Here is a 24,446-nt window from a genome sequence, read left to right on the forward strand (position 1 = left end):
ATTTGTGCATGTGCGTGTTTATACGTGCATATGTGTTTGCGCACAAATATATGCACATGTATATGGGCGTGTGTATGCGTGTAAAAAGTGGTCAAGACCCGTTTGTCCAGAAGCCCAAATGCGTGATGTTAATTGCAGAGGGGATCACAGAAGGCAGTCTCCTCACTATGACGTGGGAAGACATCAATTAAAGTAGCTTAAATGGCAATTAGTTTGAATTTTACGGTGCTGTTAGAATTTTATGAATGGTTTCAGACCCCATTTGGTTAAAGAAGGCGACAAGGAGGCGAGAGTTCTGCCTCTGCCAGCCAGCCATATTGAGAGACAATTGGAAAGGAGGGTGGGGAACGGAGACCAGTGGCGATGATGGCAGAAGATTGGTGATGGTGGCAGCACTAATGGAGGGGGATGTGTGAAGGTAACAACACTAAGGGCAAGCTGCAAGGGTCACAGAGGCGCAGTGGCACTTGTTCCCTAAGGAGTAGTCAAGGAAGGGGACTTGGGGAAGGTGGGCCTCAAAAGACACACAGTACTAGGAGAGAGCCCACCTACCATGGGGCCTTTTTTTTATTCATTCATGGGATATGAAACATTGCTGGATAGGCCAGCATTTATTGCCCATCCCTAATTGCCCTTGAGAAGGTGGTGGTGAGCTGCCTTCTTGAACTGCTGCAGTCCATGTTTTGTAGGAACACCAATGGTGCTGCTCGGAAGCGAGTTCCAGGATTCTGACCCAGTGAAGGAACGATGATATAGTTCCAAGCCAGGATGGTGTGTGGCTTGGAGGGGAACTTGTAGGTGGTGGTGTTCCCATGCATCTGCTGCCCTTGTCCTTCTAGGTGGTAGAGGTCACGGGTTTGGAAGGTGCTGATCCAACCAGTCACCCTTTCCACTGAGGAGAGGGCAGGAGGTCCAGGCACCAGAAGGGCACGGCATGAATGCCAGGAGCAACAAGAGGGCCAACCTGCGGGTGGGAACACCTGAGAAGGCCGTAGTGGGCACGTGAACAGCCTCCTACATAAAGAAGTGTCTCTCCCCGAGAGACAGTCTACCATACACAGCTCAACTATCTGTAGATGTCCAAATGGCAGTGTCAGCACAGGCCAAGGCCAGGATTTTCCCCTCGGTGATTTGGGGGCGGGGCCCGCTCGCCAACGAGAAAATTACGCGGGATGACATCGGGAGGAACCCCCGACGTCATCCCGGTCCCTTTAAAATTTTAGGAAGACGGGCAGACAGCGAAATCAGCTGTTCGCCCGTCGACCTGTCAAAGGCCAATTGAGGCCATTGACAGGCTAATTAAGATAATTAAAGACCTGCCCGTCCAACTTAAGGCTGGCGGACAGGCCAGGAGCCCCAGCGGGCTTCTGATAATACATGAAACTTTATCCACTGGCGGGATCAAGTTTCATGTCCGTTTTTTAAAAATGTAATAAACTTTATGTGTTTCTTATTAACATGTCCCATCTCGTGTGACATTGTCACATGAGGGGGACATGTTAATAATTTTAATATTTTTCTATTTTTAGAGTTTACTTACCTCTCACGAATCCCCCTGAGACAGGACTTTGCCTCAGGGAGCAGTGCACTCCTTCGTGCGCATGCATGAAAGAGCGGATTTTGACAGTTGGGGATTCCCTTCCCCCCCCCGGAACAGGAAGCGCATAGCTTAATTGGCCCGCCCGCTCAAAATGGCGGCGGGCCCCGATTCGGTGGCAGGGATTGGCTGTCCGCCCGCCGCTGAGCCGGTGGGGCCCGCACACCATCCGAGGGCAAAATTCTGCCCTAAGATTCCCCAGGGAGGCAATCATTGATCTCTCTGCAATGCTTCAAAAAAGTCTTGCTTCAATTATGTAGAACCTTGGTTAGACTGAGCCTGGAGTACTGTGCGCAGTTTTAATCCCCTTACCTTAGGAAGGATATTATTGGCATAGAGGGAGTGCAACGAAGGTTCACCAGACTTGTTTCTGGGATGGTGAGACTGTTCTGTGAAGAGAGATTGGGGAAACTGGGCCTGTATTTTCTAAAGTTTTGAAGAATGAGAGGTGATCTCATTGAAACCTACAAAATACTTAAAGGAATAGACAGGGTAGATGCAGGTAAGATGTTTCCCCTGGTTGGGGAGTTGAGGACCAGGGGACACAATTTCAAAATAAAGAGGAAGCCACTTAAGACCGAGATAAGGAGAAATTTTTTTACTCAAGGGGTTGTGAATTTTTGGATTTCTCTTCTCCAGCGAGTTGTGGAAGCTCAGTCATTGAGTAAGTTTAAAGCAGAGATTGACAGATTTCTAAATACCTATTTCTAAATAATGACATAAAGGCATACGGGGATCATGTGGGAAAAAGACATTGGAGTGGATGATCAATCATGATCATATTGAATGGCAGAGCAGGTTCGATGGGCTAAATAGCCTACTCCTGCTGCTATGTTCCTATGAGCTAAGACTATGGGGGGGTTGGTAGACACTCAATGTCAGTGGCCCTGAGGGTCAGCATGGTTTTCATCTTCTACACCTCTGGATCTTTCTAGGGATCCACTGGGGACATGTATGGGATCTCACAGGATGCAGCCCATCAATGCATCAAGCCCATGCCATGTTCAAGGGAGCCAAGGTCTATGCGTATTACTGAACTGCCCCTGACAGTCATGAAGAGAGGGTCATCAGCTTCGGAGTGATCTCTGGATTCCCCCAGGTACACGTTGTCATTGGCTGCACACGTGGTCATCAAGGCTCTCACAGAGCAGCCAGTGGCCCTCATCAATAGCAGGGCTTCCATTCCATCAATGTGCAACTCATCTGTGGCCATTGAAAGCGAGCCCTTTAGGCATGTAACCACTTCCCATGGGGCAGACATGATGCCTACAACACTTGGCAGTCCCAGGTGCCACTTTCCCTTATGCCTACAGGGATGGATTCACAATCTGTGCAATGAAGACTCACTTTTATGCAGACTTGCTGTCACCTCCATCATCTCGCACTCCATTGCCTAGCGCCAGGTTCACAACACACTCTGACAAAGTTGAGAAACTGACTATTCTACACAAACCTAGCACCCCAACGAGGGAGTAAAACTGTAGATGGCATCTAACATGGCAGCGAGAATGAAAAGGGTGACCAACAGCAGTGAGTCCAACATTTATTGGGTGGTATAACGTAATAAAACCTCAACCTGTACAACACTTAATTGCCTGCGAACCCCCAGTGCAGTCAGGTGCTTTTCTTAACTGGCTTTCATGCGTTTTCACAAGGCGCGACCCCTAAGTTTGCAGCTGAGGTGGAGGCAGCCTGCTTTCTAACAGCCCTGTGACCTGGGGTGACCTTGGCGGCTGTTCTCTGGCAGCCTGAGGCTTGAAGGGTCCCGCCATTCTGAGGATTTTCTGCTCAGATAAAGAACCTTCCTCTGTCATTGCAGCTACTGGAGACACTGGGGTCTCTGGCAGAGGAATCACTATCCACACTGGAAGGCCTGAGAGGTGGCCCCAGATGCAGAAGGGAGCCACTTCTCCTCCCTCACAAGGCACACTTTTACCTCCTACTCACCTGAGAAGGATGAGGACATGGCGGAGACTCCAGGTACCTAGTCTCCTCTCGCCTTACCCCTGCTGTATTGAGCGCCTGAAGAAGGAGATGGTATGCAGGTCTGTGCACATGTCCAGTAGCTGCTGAGTGGTCTGCTCGGTCTGGATCTCCATGAGGGTTACCAAGCTCTTGATGAAGGAAGCCAGGCCATGCACACACCTGAGACATGGCAGAACTTGTGGCTTGGATGGACTCCTCCACCATCTATGCCTGGTGTACATAGCCTCTGGCAGTTCTGCCAGATGTTCCCTTACCTCTCAGTGTAGTTGCAGTGCTTGCCTTGTTGCTGACAACTCCAGAGGCCCATCATCAGCCTGGGGTTCAGCACGGACCTGGGCTTCCACCCTCCTCCTACTGTCAGTGGCCTCAGCTCTCATAGCCTCCAATAGCTGCTTGGGCACATCTGTGATGTGCTCCCCAGCTTGTGAGCCTGAATTTTAATCGTGAACACAGACCCATCAACATGAGAGTATCTGCACTGGGGGAGGGTGCAGGGGAATGGAGTGACGCTGCAGCATTCGAGGGCCCCTCCTCCTCCTCCTCAGAGGTGGTCAGTTGGCCCCCATTCCCTCCAGCTCCAGGTCCTTTGGGATTACCGATACCTGTATAAGGGAACATAAACATTTAGGGCTTCACATCTCCAAAACCCAACTATGCCTGATGTGGACACTCCATATGTCCAGTGGTGAACACATGAGCACTCTGCCTCTGGCGTGGCCCAAATGCACCCTTATTCCCTTGCACCCATTCACTCACTCTCCTGTGAGGACACTCCTGTTTCACTACCAGAAACCTTGAGACCCAACCAGTTCCAGGACCTCCTCCTCCAGTGGGATCAGGGCTGGGAGGCATCCACCCATCTTGGCCCTCTCTTCATTGCTGTGTGCCCATTTCTCCTGTAAGCAGAAGGAAGGACACTGTTAGTTTCTCCACAAAGACTGGCACAACATTTATGCTGGTGGCTGCTCTTTGGCTCATGATGGAGGGCCTCACGAATTCCTCTTGGCTCTGCATGGATGTGGTGGAGGTCAGCAAATAGAGATGGGAGATTCTTGCCGCGATACAGTCATGGCTCCGACAGGACCTGGAGCTGCCTGAACCCCTTTCCACCAATCCCCTCCCCACCTAGTGCCCCACATGGAGGCCCAAAGAGGAGAGTGGGATGGGGAACTCTCCCTGATGGAGCAAAAGGGGGGTCATTGATCCTCTTGCAGCACTGCACCCAGGTTCGGGGAAGCGGGGGAGGAGATGATCCCACAGCTGCTGACGTCCTCTCCAATCTCCATCCTGGGTAGGTAGGCCAGTGTCTTCTTGCCATTCCTTGAGAAGAGGACCTCCTGCCTTGCCCTTGCAGGCTGGAAGAGAACTTGCAGGGAGGCATCATTAAACCGTGGGGCCATCCAGTGTCTTCTCTCTGCCCTGCTTCCTGCTCAGCTCCTTGGGTCTTCTGCACGGTGGGTCAATAGGAGGGATCTTCTGCACTGTTGGTCAGTCAAGCACTTCAAACAAGGCAGCAGTGCATGGAGGACTTTAAAACCCTTAAATATGACACTAGCATCTGCCTTTGAGTCAGTTAACATTGCGATCGTTGCCCACCTTCATCCTTCAATTGGAGGGGCCCCGTTCCTCCCCCGAGTTAACTGGCTGCAAGACACTTCTGGTGCCGCTGCCGGGACCTCCTGCCTCTGAACAAAATTCAGGCCCATGATTCATTTCAGTCGTGCTAACCAAGTATTAGCAGCTGACAGAAGCAGATATGCCACTTAGAAAGTGGAAAATGGACTGCTGAGTTGAAGGTTTCAACTGAACAATCTCACCGTGCAGTCCAACCGTTTCCCCACAACCTCACAAGGTTCATGCACACCAAGGTAAAGAAATACCTGTATTGACAAAGTATTACAAAGTGTTTCCAGCACAGAAACAAGCCATCCAGTCCAGCAGCTCCATGCTGGTATTTATGCTCCACAGGAATCTCCTCTCATCCCATGAACATATCCTTCTACACCTTTCCCTCTCGGGTGTAGCTTCCCCTTGATATTATATTTAGCACCTTACCATGTCCCCATTGTCCCTAAGTGAGTGTCACCTGGATAAATGTGGCAGCACACGAATAGTAAATGAAAGGCCACTCAATTATTCTTTTGGTAGTATTGACTGATGGACTGATAAAGACTGATAATCTATAATAAGGACTGATGAACTGTAGCACCAGGAGAACTCCCTCCTCTTCTTTAATTAGTAAATGGTATTTTTTGAGGCTAGAGGGTCTAAGTTGCTGCCCATGTCTTAATTCACAGCAAGACCCATTCCCCTAGCGCCCTTGTGCTCACTGGCCTACACTGGCTCCCCCTCTTGATTTTAAAATTCTCATCCTTGTTTTCAAATCCCTCCACGGCCTCACTCCTCCCTATCTCTGTAATCTCCTCCGCCTCACAACCCTCCAAGGTATCTGCGCTCCTCAATTTCTGGCCTCTTGTGCATCCCCAATTTTAATTGCTCCACCATTGGTAACCGTGCCTTCAGTTGTCGAGGCCCCAAGTTCTGGAATTCCCTCCCTACACCTCTCTGTCTCTCTTCCTCGCTTTCTTCCTTTCAGACACTTGTAAAACCTATCTCTTTGACCAACCATTTGGTCACCTGGACTAATATCTCCTCATGTGGCTCAGTGTCATGTTTCATTTTATCATGCTCCTGTGAAGCACCTTGGGGTGTTTCATTATGTTAAAGGTGCTATATAAGCATAAGTTGTTGTTGTTTCTGGTTGACTGCCTCGTTCAAAAAACACCACCTCTGGCAATCCAGTACAACACTGGAGTGTCGACCAAAGTTATGTCCTGACAACTGAAATGGGGCTTTAACCCACAACATTCTAAACTTATAGATGAGAGAGCTAAGTGGACACTACCCCTCATAAGGGTGAGCTGCTGTTTTTGTGAGGCTAACAGGGAGCAGCACAATTCTTGCGGTAACTGATGGCGATTCCCTATTCATGGAGTACCTATTCCATGCTACATGTTGTTGGACGAGTTACACATTGACAGTGGCGTGCCCCATTCAGCTCACTCTTACTCTGGTGGCAAAATCTGTGCCACTGTAAACATTTGTGATTCCTTTATAGATGCCTTCGGAGTATGCATGGTAGCACAAACCGTGCCTGTGTCTCTCTCTCTCTCACACACACACTGGAAAGGTGTGAAATGTGTAAAAGGCAGGCAGGGTTTCCTGCCACGGTGCATGCTCAGTAGACTACCCTGAATAAATAACTTTCCCCTGTTCTATCCATCCCATACCTGTTTGCCACCATCATTTCTTCCGTGGTGATTGGCTGAGTCCGAGCTCGGTCTTGCAATCGTCGCAGTTTGCGCTCCATAGCTACGTTACTGTTCCGAGGACGCAGCAAGGCAACAGACTCCGCAGGGGATGTTTTCTCCAGTTCCTAATGGAAATACAACAAGCATTATGGCAGAATAAAAAGAAACAGAATCATTCTCCATAAACAGGCATAATCCTAGCATTAGATTCCCTGTGCAACACATTGTCCCAAAGAGACTACACATAAGTCCTCATTCTATTTCTTTCGAGTAACAATTCAGCTGGGAAAGCCAACCTGCTACAGCTTAATTCCAACTCAGGCAAACATCTATGCATTTTGCAGCCTGCATTTGACTTGTCTGGCCTGACACATTCTTTTCTATTCTTTTTGTTATTTCTGACCCCAAGAAATGGAATTTCATCCGATGAGCCTGGTAACTGTCTCGAAATGGACCGAGTTAAATCAACTCAATCAAAGTTGTCATGAACAACTGTTGAAATGTCCAAGCTAGCTTTCATTGTCACTGCTTTAAACATCCAATCAGAATGTTAATCTACATCTCCCTGCTGTACTTTGAATTTAACCCCTTTGAAAGCTCTGTTTAGTTCAATGGTTGTATTTTTAAGATTTTGCAACAAAGGTTTCTATCCCACTCCCAACAACAGCAGTCAGAATTCATAAAAATGTGAAAGATTCCAAATATGCCCCACACTCCACTAGTAGGTATGAACAGGGGATAAGGTATTAAATTCTCCTTGCATCATGGTGAATATTCTGCAAACCAGCACCTACTTTAAACAGTGACATCTTTGCAGCCACACTCAGCTTCGATCTTGCATCCATCTTCTCATCGTCTATAAGAGGAAACCATGACCAGGGTTACTGAAGGGACAAACACATCAATCCTACATGAAGCATATGCGTTTTTTAATATGTGAGGGGGAATGAAGGGGAAGCAATGTAGATCTCATTAATGAGGCTAGTTTTCCTTCCCTGAGTAAGTTCAGGCTAAAAAGCTTTAAATGTGCCCAGTGGTAGTGTGGAACCAACACTCAAATTTCCTTGTTCAAGATCCAGATTTGGCTTGTCAACCCTATAGGATTGGCCTGGAGTCTCCAAGAATTGAAGATCAATTTCCAGGACACTGTTGTGTATAATCATGGAGAAAAAAAATTATCGGGACGTTAAGAAAGATTTGTTTTTTTTTGTCATTTTCTTTGAACATTTCTCTTTATCAGATATAAAAATACTGAAAGTGGGGGGAAAGAAACAGCTGTTTGGCTGACAGTCAAGCATCATCCAATTGGGTAATGAGTCTTCTTGCTTTCCAATAGGCATTGGAAGGCAGCGCGTTCCAAGGATGGATGTGTTGGCCGACTAATGGCTGGAGTGTGGAAGCAAGTCATGCGAGGAAACCTCCAGGAATACATTTCATCAGAGTTGGCAGGTGCAGATTGGGACAGGTGTACACAGCATCTTAGCAGGAGAGGAAATTTATGCGCATGTAGAATTTAAAGATAGAGTGAAATTTAAAGGGGAGCGTTAATTTAGGCAGACAAAAATTATGAAAACCTTTAGAAAGTCTCAAAAGGCATCTCAACCCATTAATACCTTTGACAAGGTAGAAGGACTGGGGGTATTAGCAAGTGAAGAAAAAAAATGAAACCAAAGGACACCCCCCTCCTTGAGACCACAGCTCTGTTATAAGCTGTGCCGATGTCCTTATAGCAAGTAGGTGGGTAGGTTTGTATCAGACTCTGTGACAACATTTCCCCATGGTCGCAATCAGGTGGCTGAAACAATACCTGTAGGTAGTTTGATGGCATTTTGGTGGATGCAGCACTGGCTGATGGTTACCCTGATATGCCTTCTTCTATGCAATATCATGTTGTTCATCTGATAAACCATCCAGCAAAATAATTAGTCTGTTCTTCACACGCACTTTGGGGTCGCTATTACAATTTACATTTAGAACTGGAACCTCTGCTTGGACTAATCACTTACTATAGGGAGATCTGGTCACCTTTGGATGTGGGTATTAGATCACCACCTGGGTGGGGTGCCTGGCATTCCTTCAGAGATTCTCATTTCTTCCCAGCATCTCATATTGGGAAATTCCCACTGGGAAACACATTAATTGTGTGGGAATGTATAAATAAACAAAACAGCTAACAGGAAATTTAAGAAAAACAGTCCAGAAATGCCTTTAATATAGTAAAAAGAAGTTTCTTTGCAACCCTTCAAGCTTATTTAATTGCATTGTTTATTGTCTTGCCAGCTGTTATTTTTCTTTTCCAGGGGAAAGAGCCTTAGCTCCTGATAGGTACAACCTCTCAGTTCTGGTATCACTCTGCTAAATATTTTTGTGCTGTCTCCAGTGCCTCTATATGTCCTGTTTATATGCCTTGTCTAGCATTTACTTTCCATGTCAGCGATGGCTCAGTTAGTAACATTATCACCTCAGCATTCCCAAGGCTCTGAGTTCAAGTCCCATTCCTGGGCTTAAGCAAAAATAAAGGCTGACACTCTGGTGCCGTACTGAGATAGCACTGCATAGTTGGAGATGCTTTCTTTCTGATGAGATGTTAAGCTGAGACATTTTTTTTAAATGAACAAGCAATGTACCCAAAAGAAATAACCGTATGGACAATAGAAGTGACTTGGATTGAAATGAATTGAATTTAATCTGCTTACTTTGGTAGATGCACAAGGTTTCAAGGCACTATTTTGAAGAAGAACAGGAGAGTTATTTCCATTGTCCTGAACAACATTAATCCCTCAACCACCAAAAGAAAAAATGGATTATCTGTTCATTGTCACGATCTTGTCTCTGGGAGCTTGCTGAGCACTTATTGGCGGTCACATTTCCTTTGTTACAACGGTGACCACACTTCAAAAGGTACTTCATTGGTTGTAAAGATTTTTGAGATGTCCAGTGGAATGAAAAACATGATATAAACGCACGATGTTGTTGAACAATATGGATGGTTGGCTGTGCTGCAGGCTGCATTACGATGTTGGGCCACAGGTCATCTGATGGCTTGCAGGCATTTGTGAGGGTCAGCTTATCCTACTTTGATGGAGATGGAGTAGGGGACATCTGATTTTCAGTCTTCAGCACCTTTGGTGAGGCTTTCTTTGATGTAGGTGGCTAGGCCGTATATCTTGTTATCCCTGCTTGCAGTGAGTTGGCACCCAGGAATGTGAGCTTGATGGCTGGAGTGGTCTGCGAGATGGGTTTCTTGCAGGGTGACTATGTCCACATTCCTGTCAGAGAGTTCTTTTGCAAGTAGCTCACATTTTGTTGAGGATAGGTCTTCATTGGCACAGGCCACAGCTGCTCACATGTGGGGTATCTCAGCAACAAAGCCATGGGATAACTGCTGTCAGACTGGGGCTCTGTGCATGACCTGAAGCTTGGGTATGATGTAAAGCAGCCTGGGACATTCCATTCCTCCAGGTAGAAGAAGGACTGATCTTTGCTTCATGACCACTGGCAGCAATGAGCAATCGCTGATCCGCTCCCAACAAGTGTTGTCCATCTTACCCCAGTCCTACATCACCCACTTGCATTGGCCTCAAACTACCATCCATAAACTCAAAGCTAAAATTTGCAGAAGGGCAACTGGGATGTCTACAGCAGAGACTTAGAAACCACCATGGAGTCCCATCAGAAAACCTCCATCCCTGCTGGACCTCAGAAAGGGAATGGCTGCTGGCACTGCACAGGGAAAATGAAGAGCCCAATGTGGCAACAACACTACTCTGGTCCCTTGATGAAGGACGCTTCATAAGATGGTGGATAATAACAACGGAGAATATTGGCTTCACGCACTCAAGCTGAAAGGTGTGGAAACTCCTGCACCACCTGGGAGCAGCTGAGCAACAACCACACCAGTGACCCAGAATCAATGCTGATGCTGTCACTTTACAACTCCTAATAAACTCAAAGATACCAGCAAGCGGGGAAGTGGGCAGTAAAAACAGCCGTGGTGCAAGACTGCTCCAGAGCAGACAGACTTCTCAATCTTTTACACACAAGAGGAAGTGGATGGCGCCCTGACAGCAACCAAGTCAGGGAAAGCAGCAGGAGTTGATGGGATTTACCCACAATTCCAGAAGAACATTGAATCACAGGGAAGGAAGTGGCGAACAAAGCTGTTTACCAACATTCACAGCACAGCAACATTCCAAACCTCCGGCACCAATCCCAGATAGTTGTCATTGCCAAGTCAGGGAAGGGTCTCGATGACTCATGCATCTAGCACCCCATCGCCCTGCTCTCAATAACATATAAGGTCCTGGAACACCCTTTTTGCACAGGCCACAGCTGCTCCCAACAGGTCCTGACACTGACCTTATATATTGAGGCGGGTTTCCAGAAAGATCTGAAGACAGGAACTGTCTTTACTGACTTATCCCGTGCCCATGACACAGTGAGGCACACAGGCATGCTGCTGAAACTCTGCAAAATCATCTGCTGTGTGAAAACCCGACAACTAATCAACTCCACGATTAGCAACTGACAGCTCCTTGTCAGCTGCCCACACATTCCCAACAAAATGGGCTCCACGGGGTTCAGTCCTCACACCGGCTCTCTGCAACATATATACCAGCGATCTCCCTACCACAATGTCAAGGCTCTTCACATATGCTGACGACTTGGCCCTGGCTTTCCAAACTAAAGAACTCCAGGACATTGAGAAAACACTCACTGAAGACCCATGGTCTCTGGAGCCAACATGGAGATTTCAAGCAAATCCTGCCAAGACTGTCATTTCAGCTTTCCACCTGAACAACTCGAAGTCCAGGGAGGAACCTCATGTCCAGTTCTGTGGCCAACCACTCACCCATGACCCAATTCCAAAATAACTTGGAATCACTCTTGACCCACCAGCAACACCTCCAGAACACCAGAGCCAAGGTCAAGACGAGGGTGAATCTATTGCGAAAACTGGTGGGTACCACCTGGGGCAGCAGAGTCAACACACCTCGCACTGCTTCACCCGCCCTGGTCCATCCAACAACACAATTGCTGCTCAATCTGGTTCAGGAGTGGCCACAGAAATGTGGTCGATATTCACCTCTGGGAAGCCATGAGGATTATTTCTGGGACATTCAAATCAACACAATTTGAGTGCCTTCCTGTGCTAGCACATACTGACTGTCCTGGCGTTCACAGGAAAACATCCTCCTCAAAGAATACCAATGGCTGACAGCTAACAAAGAACTTACATTGACACAGGACCTCAAAAAAAAACCCCCACACACTCGTTTGAAACCCTGTCATCCCTACTAGAACACACTCCATACTCTACAAACTGACGTCAGCCCCACCTCTCAATGGTGCACCTCCTGGTTGACCGCAAACATCACCAACTGCACCTTGGTAATAGACGCCAGCGGTGAAGTCCCAGTTTTCCGCCTTCCATGGAAAATGTGGACAACCCTCAACTGCTTGAGGACGGGCCAGGGAGGATGTGGCCCCTTGCTCCACAAGTGGAACATGAGGAACAGCTTAAATTGTGACTGTGGCCATCCAAGTCAGAGCATCGCCCACATACTGAACTCCAGCCCTGAGACATCCATTCCTGGTGGCATCACATCCATTCACACTGCATCAGCTGAAGCCATAGAATGGATTGTTAACCTTAACATATTATAACTGCTTCCCTGTCCATACGAATGAAAAAATAATATGGAGACCTGAACTGCTCACAGTACTTCAAGTGTGGTCTAAGCAAGGTTCTATAAAAGTTTAGTATAACTTTTCTGCTTTTCAATTCTATCTTTAATAGCTTTATTAATCCGCATTGCTACTTCTAATGATTCATGTATCTATACTCCCAGATCCTTCTATTCCTTTACCCCATTTAGCCAAGAAGTATGTGGCTTCCCTCTCCCTACTGAAATGTACCACCTCACACTTATCCATACTGAAGTTTGCTTGCCAGTTAAATGCGCATTCTACAAGTTTATTAATGTCTTCCTGCCTTTTGTCTCAACCCTGCTCCATGTTAGCTTCACCCATAGTTTGGCTGCATCTGCAAATTTAGATAGCGAGTTGTTTGTTTTCAAGTCCAAATCATTAAGGTAACTGGTGAATAACAGTGGTTACTGCACCGAGCCTTGCGGAACACCACTTTCCACCTTCCTCCAATTAACATGAATAAATACCCTTTACGCCTACTCTCAGTTTTCTATCTTCTAGCCAAATTGCTACCCATTAGCTATTTGTCCCGCCTCCACAGGCACTAACCTTTTTCATAAGCCTACCATGTGGTACCTTATCAAAGGCCTTGTTTGCACTGTCAGATGTGTCAATGGAATTTTTGGAAGGTGGCTCTCAAACTCTACTGTGAGTGACAGTTGTATTGTACAAGATGTCCTTTCGCCATTCTGTTAGTGAGAATAACTGTTGCTGGGATTGTCCGGCCCTGCCGAAAGTTAATGGACTTTTGGCCGGGCCATTGAATCTCCCCCGGTGAGTTCCGCAACGATGGGGCCGGAAAATCCCGGCCATTGTGTGGATTCCTCCTCTGTCAGGTACTTCACAAGCAGGGACATGAATAGGAGTACCCAATGAATTCTTGATTTCACATATAAACTTATTGATGCTGGACCCAATTAAACATTATTTCTAAATAAACTTGAGTACTCTTGAGATATTATTAATTTATTGGAGCAGGAGCTGCAAGTGAGGTTTTGCCGACTAGTTAAATCCCCTAAATTTGCTCTCGCTTCTGCTAATTTTACCATTGAGGTATCTCACACACTATTCAGTGAGCTTATTAATAGCACAAGAAGCTCATTGTTTAGACTGCACCGTCAGCATTACTCCATGCATAAGGTCATGTTTTGGTTCACAGGAAATGAGGGATTACCCGTGAATACAATCCTTTGGGCAGGGCTGGAGATGGAAAAGAAATCACTAGAGCACCGGAACCCTGAATGTAAAGGTTTATCAGGTTGGCATGACGACAACAATGAATTAAAGGGCAAAAGCAGGAAGGAGGTGTCAAATTCACTAAATTCACCTGTTCTGATTAAAGCTCCTCAATCCAAAACATTAATGTTAATGTTATGTCAATTATATTTCTACAGTTAAGGATAAACAAGGTGGTAGGTATTGCTTAGTTAATTATGTTTGACACAGATTAGAAAGACTTGGGGAGACAGTGGTGTAGAGGTAATATCATTGGATATGAACCTAGGGTAATGACCTGGGGATGTGGGTTCCAATCCTGCTATGGTAGCTCGTGGAATTTAATGTCTCTTCTGGGCTTGTCACCCTTGTTAATTAGGTTAATCTATTGGGTCACTGGTTTTTCAAAGGAGAATAAAAAGGCGTTCTGTAGTTCATTATCTTCCCCCAACAATGACATTTTAGTTTGATTTGATAAGTTTCTGTTGAAGTTTTGCTTTTGTTACAGTGCCCCTTTTAAGGGGCGGTTCTTCAGTTTTCTTTTATTAGTTATTTAGTTTTATTTTGTTCTGCTCAAAAGAGTATAAAAAGGGATGGCCATAGGGGAGACAGCGATGCATTGGTAATGTCATTGGATTAGAGACCTAGGCCTTGGGCTGTGGGTTCAAATCCTGCTACAGCAGCTGATGGAATCTAAATTCAGTTAGTTTCTTTTAAAGTTTTGATTTTTTATTACAGTGCCCCTTTAAGGGACTGTTAATTAACTAATTTGATTATTAGCTCATTTGTTTATTGTATTGGTATACTCAAAAGAGTATAAAAGGGGACTGCTGGGACACTGGAGAGGTTGGTAGGTAGGAGGCAGAGATCTGTAATGCTGCATTCTGTGAATCAGCCTACTGTCAAGAAAATGATCTGTGTCTAGTTCATACTTCACCATCTAGCTAGGATCCATTTAACAATTAATTTGTGTTTTACTTTTAACATGTTGCTGCGGAACATTTTTTTCTGGTCTGGACAGAGTAGATAGGGAGAAACTGTTCCTGTTCATGAAAGGAACGAGGACAAGAGAGCACAATTTTAAAGTAATTGGCAAGAGAGCAAAAGCTACATTCAGTCTGTGCTGGGCTTCAGTTAGGCTCAGTATAGTCCTTGAATTAGGGAGGGAGAACAAAAAAGGCAGGGTTCCAATTGCTGGCCTCTGACAACTCATAGTCTAGGCTCGTGTGTAAAGTATCTGAGGTCCAGCAAAGCTGCTACCAACATTGGGACTGAGGCACAAAGTGAATCACTCCCTCAGGGAAGGGGGGGAATGAGAAAGGGGAGGTTGAAATATGCAGCAATGCATCAATGTTCACATCGCTACATGAGTTCAGTGAAAAGAGAAAGATGTCGTAAAGGAACAAGGGTGCCACGTTCCTGATGCTTGTGGCTGGCTCCCTACCAGAGGCACAAAGTCAGAAATCAGCCCTACAGGTTATTGTTTGAAACTGTCTAAAGGCCACTCTGCAATTACCTGCAACAATTTGCCCTCAATTTTTTTAGATTTTTTATAAAGTGTTTACATCACCAATATTTCAAGTTGATTGGGTGTGGGTGGAAGTTCAGATGTGGTACTCACCCTCTGTGTCTCCCTTGCTTGCGTTCAGCACTGAATTTCTGTAAAATCGAAAAGGAGAGAGATACTGAGCATCAGGCACTGATACAAACTGTGCAGAAGGATGTTATGGGGAAATTAACAAAACTCATATCTTTCCCCAACACAGCATAATCTCAGTTTGATAATTAAATCTTTACAAACTACATGTCCGTAGGTGAGATAAGAACAGAAAATGACGGAAAAAAAATTCAGCAGATTAGGCAGCATCTGCGCAGGGAGAGAAAGAGAGTTAACATTTCACACCTGTGACCTTTCATCAGAAGTGGGGAAAGTTAGAAATTGAATAGGCTTTGAGCAAAGGGGGAGGGGGGTGGGTGGAACAAAGACAAAAGGAAGGTTTGTGACACTGTACTAGAGTCTGGTACTCTTGCACCTATGATAGCAATTTTCATTGTGCTCCTGGGCCATGCTTGCTCTGTACTTGGAAGTTACAACATTTTTCACACAGACATGCAAGTGAAAATCACCCTCCATGTATAATCAGAGGATGAATCACAACACACCAGGCCATCTAGTCTCTTATCTTTCTATCAGCTCTATTGCAGACAGGGATGAAGGGCAGGGATTAGAGATGGCGGCTCAGTTTCTGATCTTTGCTGATGTTGGAAGTTAATTGAAACTTTAACAACTAAATATGGATATAGGAACAGAAATTATCCACTCAGTCCCTCGAGCCTTTCTCCACTATTCAATTAGATCAAGGCTGATATGCGTCTCAATTCCATTTACATGCCTTTGCTTCACATCCCTTAATAACTTTACTCAACAAAAATCGATCGATCTCAGTCTTGAAAATTTTCTATGAGCCCACGTTCATCATATTTTGGGGATTGTCCAAGTGCTTCGGAGACTTGGACAACCTACAGCAGGTGCGTTAAAGCACTGGAGAAGTACCACCAGCGATGCCTTCGCAAGATCCTCTGAATCCAGTGGCAAGAAAGGCAATCCAACAGCAGCATCCTCTCAAAAGCTGACTTGCCCAGCATCAAGGCGCTAATCACTGAAAATCAGCTTCGCTGGGTGAGACATGTTGTTGTACGCCTGACACCAGACTCCCAAAGCAACTGCTCTACTCAGGACTCGGCTGCAGCAGGAGACTCCCAGGAGGACAGTGGAAACGCTTTCTTCAAAGCATCCCTGGAGAGATCAAACATCCCCCCCCACCGGACGCATGGGAGACCCTGGCTTGTGACCAATCAAAATGGAGAAGGTTCATTCAGGGAGGCACTGAACACATCGAGGGACTTCATTGGGAACATGCAGAGGTGAAGTCAGGGGGCCACACAAACCTCCAAACAACCCACCTACCCAACCCTTCAAGCACCACCTGCCCCACATGGGGCAGAGTCTGCAGGTCGCATATTGGACTTATCAGCCATCTCAGAACCCATTGATGTAAGTCACCCCGGTCTCGAGGGTCTGCCTAAGATGAAGATAGCTTGGGGAAGAGAGCTCCACATTTCCAATGCCCACTGTGTGAACTGAGTGCTTTGATTTCAGTCCTCATTGGTCTAGCTCTAATTTTATGATTGCAGCTATTTCTACAGCAGGGGCTAATCAAAAATGTGTTTTCTTTTCTGATTAACATTTGAGAAAGTGTACAGATAGCCAGCATAAAGTATCAGATGGATCATCAAATTGGCATCAGCCAGTCCTTGCCGGAAGACTTGAGTTAAAATTGGGGCTTAAGTATCCCATATAAACCCTGCCACGTTATTCCCGGACAATCATTCAAGCAGTCATCTGTTCAGCGAGATGCCACAAAAGCTCAGATTGACAATCATTTCATCACATAACTTCTCTCTCCAGTGCTTGTTTCATTGTAAGCAGTTAGACAGGTTAGCTTGGGGGCTTGTTACAGCATGAGATGGATAACTGGCTCAGTGTATCACTCCGCCCCACAGACTGGAAAGTCCTCAGTTCACCTTCCTGGCAGTGCTGAATTAGTTGATGTTAGTGTGGCAGGAGCTGAGGTGCTATAACTAGTATAACAAAATCCCTTGGACATGATGGTGACCAGCAGAGTTCCTGCTCATGATCACAGTCCAGAAACTGGTAAGTATCCATATCTGCATGTAGGCTAGGATAAGGCATGACTGTGATGCCTCAACAGTTGAATAGGTTGTCAACGTGCACTATCTAGGGTTGCACGTGAACCTGCAGCCCTGCAAGAACCAGCATCTTTAAGAAACTAGGCGGTGGGGGCTGCGAGGAAATTGGTGGAGAGATGAAAATCAGATAGAATGTCAGAGTTCCTCCAATGTGGTTAAAAATATCGTACAACACTCAGTTCTGACGTTTTCTGCATTGCAGCGACTATTCATCATGGGAAGGAAAGTTGGATTAAAACATTGCTCTATTGCTTTTCTTAATTGAAAGTAAACATTCAAGCCACAATTATATAGCAGCCTCTTGCCCACTTGTACCTCACCGTTCAGTCATTGTGAGAGGCTGTGTCCTGAACCGGTCTGACGTTTTGCGATTCAGGCCTTGGCTAATGTACCGCCTGGTCCTCCTCCGCACCTCTGAGCCAGGCCCTGTTGCCAGATCGAGACTCAGTGTCAGGGTAGCATCATCACCACTGGTTCAGGAGAGAGAGAGAGAGAGAGAGCAGAGAACAAAATATGGACAGCATGAACGAGAAAGAAAAGAAATTTGCAGTGTGAGCAAAGTAAAAGGCAGAGAGAAGGAAGGGATTAATTGACCTGGATCTGCTGCTGGTTTGAACATGAACAAAGTACAGCATCAAAGTGACTCTTGTTCTGGCAGTTGAGTGTGTAACTGAAGGTATCAGGTGGGTGAACAGAATTCAACATTTACACTTCCAAAAATTTGGACTCAGGCCTCCATGGGTTAAGGAAGCCAAGCTATGAATGGAAACAATCAATTGCATTGTATAAAACTACCCGTCACTGTATACCTTAGCAAAGCCGAAACAAAGGGTCATTGAGTTGAAGTCTCCCAGTCATTCCTTTCTGCCAAAACAAAAACAGAATTACCTGGAAAAACTCAGCAGGTCTGGCAGCATCGGCGGAGAAGAAATCAGTTAACGTTTCGAGTCCTCATGACCCTTCGGCAGAACCGGATTTTTGATTTCTTCTCCACCGATGCTGCCAGACCTGCTGAGTTTTTCCAGGTAATTCTGTTTTTGTTTTGGATTTCCAGCATCCGCAGTAGCTTTTAGCTTTTTGTTTTTATTCCTTTCTGCCATTTCATTGTAACTTAAACCAAGGCCCCTGCACACCCAAGCTGTATGAGCGGAATGACTGTGGGGATCAAGAACTCTCATCCTCCTCGCTGTCCCTATCTGTTTACTGATCCCTCTTCCAAAAATTCCCCAGAGATTCTTCCCAATTTGTACCCGAGGAGGTCTCTCATTATGTTGTCAATTGTCACAACTGTTTCCCTTTAGTTCTTCTACATTTCAATTTTTTTTCTGCATTACTCAGCAGTGTTCACATCTTCCTCAAACAGGCACTTGACAGAAACACTTATGAAGAGAGCCTGGCCTAGTTTGAAGGTCATATCACAAGTGGTTCCTTGTGAACTTTCCTTGAAGAGATTCCCTGTCACACTCTGGTCATAACCTACCCTCTCACTTCCCCATTATTGTCAGAGAGACACCAGCACAAAGGGGAAAACAATGAACAGAGAAGGAGGAGAAAATAAGAAGAGCAGATAAAAATGAAGGTGGAGGGAGGGGATCCTGATAGACACTGTGTAAAATAGTAGTAAGGGAGTGGGAATAATAAGTAGGGCACCTTCTGGTGTGTTTATCCTGGTATAAATAAATTATGATGCTTGGGTAACCAGCAAGTTCTGGCTGGAGGGAATGACATGGAATTAAAGAGAATATTTACACAGAAACCATTCAGAACAACAGATTTCATGTTGATGTTGCTCCACTTGTGTCTCCTCCTTCCCTACCTCATCTAATCCCATCAGCATACCCTTCTACTCCTCTCTCCCTCTTGTGTTTATCCGGTTTCTCCTTAAAGGTATCTGTATTATTCGCCTCAGCTAATCCCTGCATTAGCGAGTTCCATATTCCAACCACACTCTGGGTAAAGAATTTCTTTATTGGATTTGTTAGTGACTATCTTACATTTATGCTTCCTAAGATAGATTTGGATCTTTGACTGGCTGACCCCATCCATTGGTCCCAGTAGCGAAGCGTTAGACACTTTGGACCTTGGGTCTTTATTAGCGTGGCCTCTGTGAGTTGCACAGTCACATGGACATCCCACAGCTGCTAACCAGATAGCCAATGGAGAAAGTCTGGTGATCTGGGACACTGAATTAACCCTTGGGCATCCAGGTCTGGATAGGGAGAAGAGTGATGACAATGAGATGAGACCAATCATGGTGTGAGGTGAGCCCTAGGATAGCAGAGACATCCGGTAGCATTTTATATATAAAATCAGAAGACATGTTGAGTTTGGCACTGCTCATGTGTCTTCATGGAAAGGGAGAGGGGGAATGGGAAAGGGAAGTCTCTTGCTGCATTGCAGTTAATTAACATTAGTTTTACCTCTCCCTGAATACTCCAACTGTAGAACAAGGAACCTTGTCAACTCTCACACCAGCCCCCAGTTAATTCTAGATCTGCTCAATTTAAATCAAAGACTTTTATTAAGAACAGTGTACCTGCTAAAAAGGGGACACTGATGCAACCCTCCCTTACAGGCTAATCCTCAAAAGCCATTTTTCAAAGTTGCTGCAGATCAATAAAGCTGTCGATTATGGATCCTGGAATCTGTTAAGAGCTCAGATCACCAGTTCTCCAGCTCTTCCAGCTGTTACAGCAGATTAATACCTACTCCAGAACCAGTCATAGTGCATCAAGGATCTTGGGGTGGAAGGTGGCCACTAACTTTGTTCATGTTTAAAGATGCTTCTGAGTTATTGGATTTAGCAAGATCACACGTAGGAATACTTGTTATTTTTAGCGACTCATGTTGGGATCCCTAAATATTAGCTACAGGTGTTGCTAGGGTGACACTGTTTTAACCACCTGCAGTAGTTTTAATAGAAAATGCAGTATCATAGTCATAGTCATTTACAGTGGAGGTCATTTGGCCCACTGAGTCAATGCCAACTCCCTGCAGAGCAGTCCAGTCAGTTCCGCTCTCCCACTCCATCCCCCATGCCTTCAAATACCCATCAGCACACAATACAGGTAAATGTATTTCACACATGCATACATTTACCTAACAAACATCTGCCACCATTCAGTAACTAAGGAAGTAAAGCACTCACATCAATGAAAAAATACTCACACGCTTGTTTTACTGACAAACACACAGAAAAGGTTCAAATCTACATGCAAACGCCATGCGTATGAGTGTTAAGATTACATGCCCAACCACGGTGTCTAGTACTAATTTTTTGTATGCTAATTAGAAATGCAATTGGCCACATCTGGATTCCCATTTTCCCTCATGAGGCTAATTGTCAACATATTGAACAACACTCCCCACAACTACATTCTGCATTCGTACCAGACTGCAGCAAGGCACAATGTAGTGCAGTTGTAAGGCAGACACAGCAATACTTGATTGCTGGCTCTGGGCTTCCTTTGTTACCAAAATTGGCAACAAAAGTTGTGCTGAAAACTGGAATTTAATTACTGAATAACCGTGCTCCGGAATGCATTGACCTCAGTGAATAAATACTTCGAAAACCACAAAACTCCCCGATCATTATGTTTAAAGGCACTAAGGGCTGAACCAGACTATTTTCTACATGGCTTCTAACATCAGCCAAACAAACCAACAAAGCTCTTCTGGATTAATGCTCAGAACCTAAGTGTATTTTAGCAATTGGGTAAGTCAGGTGGAACGCAGAGCAAGCCTCGGCACCTACACTTTATCTTCGCAGCAGCTGCTGCTCTTCCCCAGGAAAGTGCTGCGCAGACAACCCACGGAGACCCGCGTGTCCACCATTGCCAGCTCAGGGCGCCGTGAGCCACTGCCGTCGTAACAGGAGACCTTCCGTACCACTGGCGCTTTGTGAACTGGTGCCTGTAGCGTATATCTACCAGAAAAGTTTACCATCAGAGCTTTGCTGGGCTTCTGGAGAGGAGTTGCAAAATATTTACAGTGGAGGAACAGTGCATTCGGCTTGACATGTCTTTGCCAGTGTTTATGCTCCACATGTGCTTCCTCCCAACCTACATTATTTAGCTCCATCAGCCTAACCTATTCTTGCCTTTAAATGTATCTACATTATTTGCCGCAACTACTCCCTGTGGTAGTCAATTTCACATTCTAATTACTCCCTGGGTAAAACGCTTCTCCTGAATTCCCTACTGGATTTATTTTCTTCTCTCTATGTTCCTCAGTTTTAGATTCCCTCACAGGTCTTAACAACTTAAAACATCACGTTTAGTGGACCCAAATATTTGAAACCATTGAATTAGGGAGGGGAAATCAGCAACATCTTAATCATAAGCCAGTGCTTGCTGCTGGGAATTGTAACCCAGTGTTCCCTGCTGGGAACTGTAACCCAGTGTTCTCTGCTGGGAATTGTAACCCAGTGTTCCCTGCTGGGAACTGTAACCCAGTGTTCCCTGCTGGGAACTGTAACCCAGTGTTCCCTGCTGGGAACTGTAACCCAGTGTTCCCTGCTGGGAACTGTAACCCAGTGTTCCCTGCTGGGAATTGTAACACCGTGTTCTCTGCTGGGAATTGTAACCCAGTGTTCCCTGCTGGGAACTGTAACCCAGTGTTCCCTGCTGGGAACTGTAACCCAGTGTTCCCTGCTGGGAATTGTAACCCAGTGTTCCCTGCTGGGAACTGTAAGCCAGTGTTCCCTGCTGGGAATTGTAACCCAGTGTTCGCTGCTGGGAATTGTGACCCAGTGTTCCCTGCTGGGAATTGTAACCCAGTGTTTGCTGCTGGGAACTGTAACCCAGTGTTCCCTGCTGGGAATTGTAACACTGTTCTCTGCTGGGAATTGTAACCCAGCGTTCCCTGCTGGGAATTGTAACCCAGTGTCCCCTGCTGGGAATTGTAACACTGTTCTCTGCTGGGAATTGTAACCGAGTGTTCTCTGCTGGGAATTGTAACACCGTGTTCTCCGCTGGGAATTGTAACCGAGTGTTCCCTGCTGGGAATTGTAACACAGTGTTCCCTGCTGGGAATTGTAACCCAGTGTTCCCTGCTGGGAATTGTAACACCGTGTTCTCTGCTGGGAATTGTAACACCGTGTTCTCTGCTGGGAGTTGTAACACCGTGTTCTCTGCTGGGAATTGTAACCCAGCGTTCCCTGCTGGGAATTGTAACCCAGTGTTCCCTGCTGGGAATTGTAACACCGTGTTCTCTGCTGGGAATTGTAACCCAGTGTTCCCTGCTGGGAATTATAACCCAGCGTTCCCTGCTGGGAATTGTAACCCAGCGTTCCCTGCTGGGAATTGTAACCCAGCGTTCCCTGCTGGGAATTGTAACCCAGCGCTTCCTGCTGGGAATTGTAACCCAGTGTTTGCTGCTGGGAATTGTAACCCAGTTATTTGACAGATTCTTGAAGTTTTACTTAGTGAACCCAAAATTTAACTTTAGGCTTATTGGACAAACTTAGGGGACTGGATTTTACAAGGCTGCAAAATGCTCAGCTCCCGGGAAGAAAAGTCAGTCTCAAACCAGATAAGGTTGCCCCACCATGATAACACACTGAGGGAGGCTTAACAAGCAGAGAGAGGGACTTCCACCCCTCAGTGGAAGGAAGACCCTCCCTCGAGAGCTGCCAGTCAATCAGATTGACCGTCAATTCTTGCAGTTCTAGCAGCACCAGGACTCAGTAGTGGGTGCTGCTGGGACTGCAAGGAGGTTCTGGTAAGAAGATCACGGAGACCAGACCGAGATAGGCTCTAGGCTTTTAGGACGGGGAGGGATTGAGCACCATAGGGAAGGAGGGAGGCAGGGTAGGAGCGGGTTTTAGAGCTGGCCAGGTAGGGAGGCACAAAGGGAGGGAATGATCTTGCGGGGGGAATCCCCAAGGTGCACAGGGCACCCTCCAAATGATGTATTCCCCCCCAACTTCCTTCCCGCCTTTTCACCAGCTTGACTGAAAAGAGGTCCTTCTCACTCTCGCTGCCTTCCATTGCCAAGTGTATTATGGCAGTGAAGGCGGATTGAGGACCTTGAGTGCGAAATAATTGGACACTTAAGGGCCTCAATAGGCCTAAGAGTGGGCGGGCGCCTTACCTCATCGGGAGTAGGCGTTCAGGTGGTGGACTAGCCACCTGGCATATTCCATATGCCCCCCCACCCACCCGCCCCCACGAAAACATTCCTGGCGGGAACCGTAAAATCCAGCTCAGGAAGAAATAAGAAGGCTGAGAAAATGGAGGATGACAGTAAAGTGGGAGATGATTATCCTTACCTTTGTCAATCAGAAGCACTGTAGATCACCCTTTAGTCACTACTCTGTATTTAGAACTCTGTGGAGTTGACCATATGTTGATATTTTGATAAATTTTGAGGCTTAGAAAAGTAGTAACGGTGATGAATTATAACAGGAGTTTGATACGACCTGCGAAGTTTGAGCCCAAGGACTGTATACTTGATAGATCTCGTTTCCCTGAATCAGGTTCATTTGATTTTTTAAAAAGTATTTCACCTTATTTCGAGGATTAAACTTTAAACGAGTGAAAATATTGTTTTACCATCATCGAATGAACTCGCATGAAGCTAACAGGCTAACAAGTGTTTGATGCCCACATCCACTGGATGTCTGCAACGCATCATTATCCATCCCCCCAATCCTGATATCCTGCACCTCGCACAACATAAAACAAATGGAATTTGCTATGTAGAATTTAATAGCAACCTAAGTTTGATGGCTTGTAGCATAACCGAGACCTTATTAAACTGGTCCTCCTTACCTTCTCAACATTTTGCATTCCAGATCATTTGAAATGGAGAATTGATGCCAAGGGCAGTTTTACACAGAGTTCTCCCCCTCA

At 45.9% G+C, this 24,446-nt stretch overlaps 1 protein-coding gene across 4 annotated transcripts in view; it reads right to left on the minus strand.

The window, feature by feature from the left end:
- Positions 1–24,446, minus strand: part of LOC144668048 (supervillin-like) — a 141,280-nt gene that overhangs the window by 110,880 nt on the left and 5,954 nt on the right. For all 4 annotated transcript variants that reach the window (XM_078529795.1, XM_078529791.1, XM_078529793.1 and 1 more), the window contains exons 2-4: positions 15,443–15,480; positions 7,689–7,750; positions 6,874–7,019 (exon numbers count right to left, since the gene is read on the minus strand). In XM_078529795.1, coding sequence (XP_078385921.1) covers positions 6,874–7,019; positions 7,689–7,750; positions 15,443–15,480 — 246 coding nt within the window. The remainder of the gene's footprint in view (positions 1–6,873; positions 7,020–7,688; positions 7,751–15,442; positions 15,481–24,446) is intronic.

Source organism: Cetorhinus maximus, chromosome 25, assembly GCF_964194155.1.
Source record: "Cetorhinus maximus chromosome 25, sCetMax3.hap1.1, whole genome shotgun sequence".
Lineage (NCBI taxonomy): Eukaryota > Metazoa > Chordata > Chondrichthyes > Lamniformes > Cetorhinidae > Cetorhinus > Cetorhinus maximus.